This window comes from Vigna angularis, chromosome 8 (genome assembly GCF_016808095.1).
Source record: "Vigna angularis cultivar LongXiaoDou No.4 chromosome 8, ASM1680809v1, whole genome shotgun sequence".
In the NCBI taxonomy this organism is placed as follows: domain Eukaryota; kingdom Viridiplantae; phylum Streptophyta; class Magnoliopsida; order Fabales; family Fabaceae; genus Vigna; species Vigna angularis.
Genome location: NC_068977.1, coordinates 12540479 through 12545820, shown reverse-complemented (window position 1 = coordinate 12545820; position 5342 = coordinate 12540479). Strand labels below are relative to the sequence as shown.

The window sequence follows — 5342 nt, the reverse complement described above, 5'->3', positions numbered from 1 at the left end:
GTTTTAGAATCACCCTAATCAGAGTTCTATAGCTTGAGATACCGATGTTGCTAAAATATTGTCAATCTTCTCACTAATTTTCCAAATTTCCTACAAGGTTATAACTCAAAAGATCCTAAACTAGTCCTTGTGAAAATGGGGTTCACATCATCCTTCTCTCAAGTTCTAATCCTCTTTGAAGTTCCTATTTATTTACCATTGTTTTGATTTCTTCTTCTAATGCCTTTAGTTTCCTTCTTATGAGCCTCCCATGGTAATTCTCTTTTCTTCTTTGTTCTTTTTGGCCATGCTTCTTCTTTAAATTCCTTGTTGGTCTTATTCTCTTTCCTCAACTTGCTCTTTGATAACGGTTGAAAATACCGTTATGTGTGATGTAATTTTGATACTAAATGCACCCTTTTCTGCTTAGAAACTTGCTTAGAATCATGTTTTCTGTTAAGTTGTGTGAATAGGAGAGTTGAGGTTGAATTTGATGAATTTATGACTAAATTCCCTTGCTTTGGCAGGAAATGAGATAATACGGAAAGCAGAGATGAAGTGCCAAGGAGATGGAGCTTAGAAAGGCCTGGAAAAGCACCAGAAGGGAGGAACGCTTGAAGCTTGAGTGCCCTTTTTGGAGGCTTAAGTGCATAAGAGTGTCGCTCACCGCCTGGGCGCCCCTTTTGGGTGCTTGAGCAACAGAAGCACGAAGCTTGGGCGCTCTTTTAGGAGGCTTAAGCGCAGAAGAGTGCTGCTCACCGCCTGGGCGCCCCTTTTAGGCGCTTGAGCGTCAGAAAAAAGAAAGAATTGTATGAAAAATCCCTTCCTTACCCAAAGAATTATTCTAGGAAGGAGAAAGAATTTGAGCGTTTCGTGGAGATTTTTAAGAAATATGAGATTAACATACCTTGCTCCGAAGCCTTGCAACAAATGCCTGATAACAGTTGAAAAACTGTTATTTTCATGCTTAAAATTGATACTAAAAGCAACCTTTAACACTTAGAAACTAGCTTGGAATCATGCTTTTGCTCATATTTTTGGAAATAAGAGAGCTGGACAGGTTTATGCTTGATTTCAGTGTTTTATGCAGGTTTTAAGGTGAATTTGGTGAAAGAAGTGAAGAAGGATAGAGATGGAATCAGAAAAGATATTAAAAAGTGCAAAAGGAGAAGCCGCAACTACCGCTCAGCGGCAGTTTACCGCTGAGCGGCACTCAGGAACCCACGTTGGCTCCGCTGAGGGGTGAAAAGGCCGCTGAGGGGAGGAAAACAACTCATGCACTTACCGCTGAGCGGCACTATTTTGGGCTTGGGCCCACTTTTCTGTAATTTTACGAATAATATATAAGCTTTAGGTGTTCCTAGGGTTTGTATCTTTGGCTAGGACGAAGCAAACACTCTCTTTTCCACCCCTTGAAGGAAGATCTTGGATGCTCAGGCTACCTCTTCACCTTTCTAGGGTTTTATCTTTCATTCTTTCATTATTGTTCATCTAGATTCACCATGAATATGGTGAACTAAACCTTGTATTGTTGTTGGGGAATCAATGTACTCTTATGAAACTCTCATATATGGAATTTGTTTTAACATCTTATTTTAAGATACATGCTTTCTTTCTTCATTAGTTAGGGTTTTTCCTCTTTGCTTAATGCTTGCTTTGTTTAACTCATTCATTGCCATGATTATTGATTTTGTCAATATGGAAACGTACGGGGAAATCTAGATCCGGGGAATTTCTCCCAATAGCATATTGGTTGCCTTTAAGCTTCTGCACTTAAGAATTAATTACTAGGAATGCTAGGAATTGTATGAACTCGTAATTAAGGATAGGCCTTCTTGCAAGGTGATTTAGAGAGTGGCATTAGCATTGATGAAAAGAATGATGAATTCCTAAAGTATAAGAGAATGGATAAGACGAAATTGATAACCCCAACAACATACTCATCCATCTAATTCATTAAAGTGTTTGATTTCCTCTTTTCCATTGATCAAATTCATGCATACATGTTTAATTACTGTCTTTTGCATTAAAAACCTAAAATCAATTGTTTACAAGTCTTAAATAATCAACAAATCATATAGCTAACTAGGCCGTGAGTCCTTTGGGAAAACGATACTTGGTCTTACCTAGTTTTATTACTTGATACGATTCGGTCACACTTGCCGAGGGTTAAACAAGTTTGTGGCGCCGTTTTTCGGTGTTCATAAATTTGTCATCAATGCCCTCATATGGTAAATTTCTGAAGGAGCTCCTCACTAAGAAAAGGAAGTACATTGAAGAGGAAACCATTGAAGTTCAAGGAAACTGCAGTGCTATCATACAAAAGCTTCTACCTCCCAAGTTGAAAGATCCAGGAAGCTTCACCATTCCTTGCACTATAGGAAATATCTCTGTTGGAAAAACACTAATTGATTTGGGAGCCAATATCAATCTCATGTTGCTCTCCATGTTTGAAAAGATTAAAGGTTTGGAACTCAAGCCTACTCGGATGACTCTTCAACTAGTAGATAGATATCTGAAATATCCTTTTGGGGTAGTTGAAGATGTGCTTTTGAAGGTAGACAAATTTTTGTTTCCTGTGGACTTTGTTATCATGGAGATGGAGGAGGATGTAAATGTGCCTCTTATTCTTGGGAGACCTTTTATGAAGACTGCAAGAGTTTTGATTGATGTGGAAAACGACAAACTGAAGGTGAGAGTGCAAGATGAAGAAGTAAATTTTGATGTTTTTGAAGCTATGTCTCACCCAAAGGATGACACGGAGTGTTTCCATCTTGACACTCTTGACGAAATTTGCATGATACAAGAGAAGAAAGCAAGTGATATCTTTCTTCTGGAGGAGACACTAGTTGACACTTGTGAAGAATTGAATGAGAAAGAAGAAGAATTGATTGATGAGTGCTTGGATGATTTGAAAGAGTTGAAAGAAGTCCCTTTGCATAAGATGAAAGAGATCAACATAGAAGAAAAAGTCAAGGAAAGCAAATTGGAGCTGAAGATGTTACCACCACACTTAAAGTATGCGTTCTTAGAATAAGGTGCGAATAAACCAGTTATCATCAATAATTCTTTCTCTCCCAAAGAAGAAGAAAAGTTGATGGAGATACTAAAAGCCAACATAGGAGCTATTGGATGGTCAATCTCAAATCTCAAAGGCATAAGTCTGACGTATTGCATGCACAAAATATTTATGGAGAATGATTACAAACCAGTTGCTCAACCATAGAGAAGGTTAAATCTAGTGATGAAGGAGGAGGTGAGAAAAGAAGTGCTAAAGTTACTTGAGGCTGGTATTATTTATCCTATTTCTGACAGTGCATGGGTAAGCCCAGTACAGGTGGTACCAAAGAAAGGTGGGATGACTATTATTTATAATGAAAAAAATGAGCTCATACCTACAAGGACTGTTACTAGATGGAGGATGTGTATTGACTACAGAAAGTTGAACAATGCTACTAGGAAGGATCACTTTCCCCTTCCTTTCATGGATCAGATGCTGAAGAGATTGGTAGGTCAGGCTTTCTATTGCTTTCTGGATGGATATTCTGGATATAATCAAATTGTGGTGGATGCAAAGGACCAAGAGAAGATGACTTTCACTTGCCCATTTGGAGTTTTTTCTTACAGAAAAATGTCGTTTGGGTTATGTAATGCTCCAACTACTTTTCAGAGGTGTATGCAGGCCATCTTCACAAATTTAATAGAAAAATGCATTGAAGTCTTTATGGATGATTTTTCAGTGTTTGGTAGTTCCTTTCATGAGTGTTTCTAACCTGGATATTGTACTTAAGAGATGCACCCAATCCAATCTTGTTTTCAATTGGGAAAAATGTCACTTTATGGTAACAAAAGGTATTGTTTTGGGTCATAAAATTTCTTCCAGGGGAATTGAAGTTGACAGAGACAAAGTGGAAGTCATTGAAAAGCTTCCACAACCAACCAATGTGAAGGGAATCAGAAGCTTTTTGGGTCATGCTGGTTTTTTAGAAGATTCATTCAAGACTTTTCAAAAATCGCCAAACCACTAAGCAGCCTCCTTGTTAAGGACGCACCATTTGTGATGGACGATGAATGCCTTAAGGCGTTTGATGTTTTGAAGAAAAAATTGATTTCTACTCCAATAATTGTAGCTCCTGATTTGAATCAAGACTTTGAGCTGATGTGTGATGCCAGTAATTATGCCATAGGTGTTGTTCTTGGCCAGAGGAGAGAGAAGGTATTTCACACTATTTATTTTGCAAACAAAGTTTTGAATGAAGCCCAGTTGAATTATGCCACCATAGAAAAAGAATTTCTTGTTATTTTGTATGCTTTGGAGAAATTTAGATCTTATCTCATTGGGTCTAAAGTGATCATCTACACGGACCATGCAACTATAAAGTATTTTCTAACCAAGTCGGATTCCAAGCTGCGATTGATTAGATGGGTGCTTTTGCTACAGGAATTTGATGTGCAAATCCGTGACAAGAAGGGAAGTGAAAATGTAATTGTTGATCACTTATCTCGGTTGGTTAATAGTGAAGTTACAAGCAAGGAAGCAGAAATCTGGGAATCCTTCTCAGATGAAACACTCATGTACATTCAACAAAGGCCGTGGTTTGCTGATATGGCTAATTTCAAAGCTGCAGGAGTAATCCTAGAAGATCTCAATTGGCAACAAAGAAATTTTTTTTTGCATGATGTCAAACAGTTTATTTGGGATGATCCTCACTTGTTCAAAATTGGAGCAGATAACCTTCTAAGGCGTTGTGTGACTAAGGAAGAAGTGGAAGGAATTTTATGGCACTGTCATGACTCACCTTATGGGGGGCATTTTAGTGGAGTGAGAACAACTGCAAAAGTGCTCCAGTCAGGATTTTATTGGCCACCTCTGTTTAAAGATGCTCATAATCATGCCAGGATTTGTGATAAGTGTCAAAGGACGGGTACTATTTCCAGACGTCATGAAATGCCACTGCAAGGCATATTAGAGGTTGAAGTTTTTGAGTATTGGGGCATAGATTTTGTTGGACCTTTTCTACCATCTTTCAATAATGAATACATGCTGGTGGCAGTGGATTATGTGAGTAAATGGGTGAAAGCTCTGGCCTTTCCCAAGAATGATTCTAGCACTATTATTAAATTTCTGAAAAGGCAAATTTTCTCTCGGTTTGGAACGCCAAAGTACTCATTAGTGATGGAGGATCATATTTTTGCAATTTTCAGCTTGCAAAGGTACTCAAGCACTATGGTATGAGACATAAGGTAGCTACACCTTATCATCCACAGACAAACGGGCAAGCTGAGGTTTCTAATAGGGTGATAAAGAGGATTATAGAAAAGACAGTTGCTTCATCAAGAAAAGATTGGTCTCAGAAGTTAGA

General features: G+C 38.2%; 1 protein-coding gene across 1 annotated transcript; it reads left to right on the top strand.

Moving 5' to 3' along the window:
- Positions 1-2197: 2197 nt before the first annotated feature.
- On the top strand, positions 2198-3016 carry LOC108344419 (uncharacterized). Its single transcript, XM_052867804.1, has 2 exons — positions 2198-2536; positions 2630-3016. The coding sequence occupies exons 1-2, from the start codon at positions 2198-2200 to the stop codon at positions 3014-3016; spliced, it is 726 nt and encodes a 241-aa protein (XP_052723764.1).
- The last annotated feature ends 2326 nt before the right edge of the window (positions 3017-5342 follow it).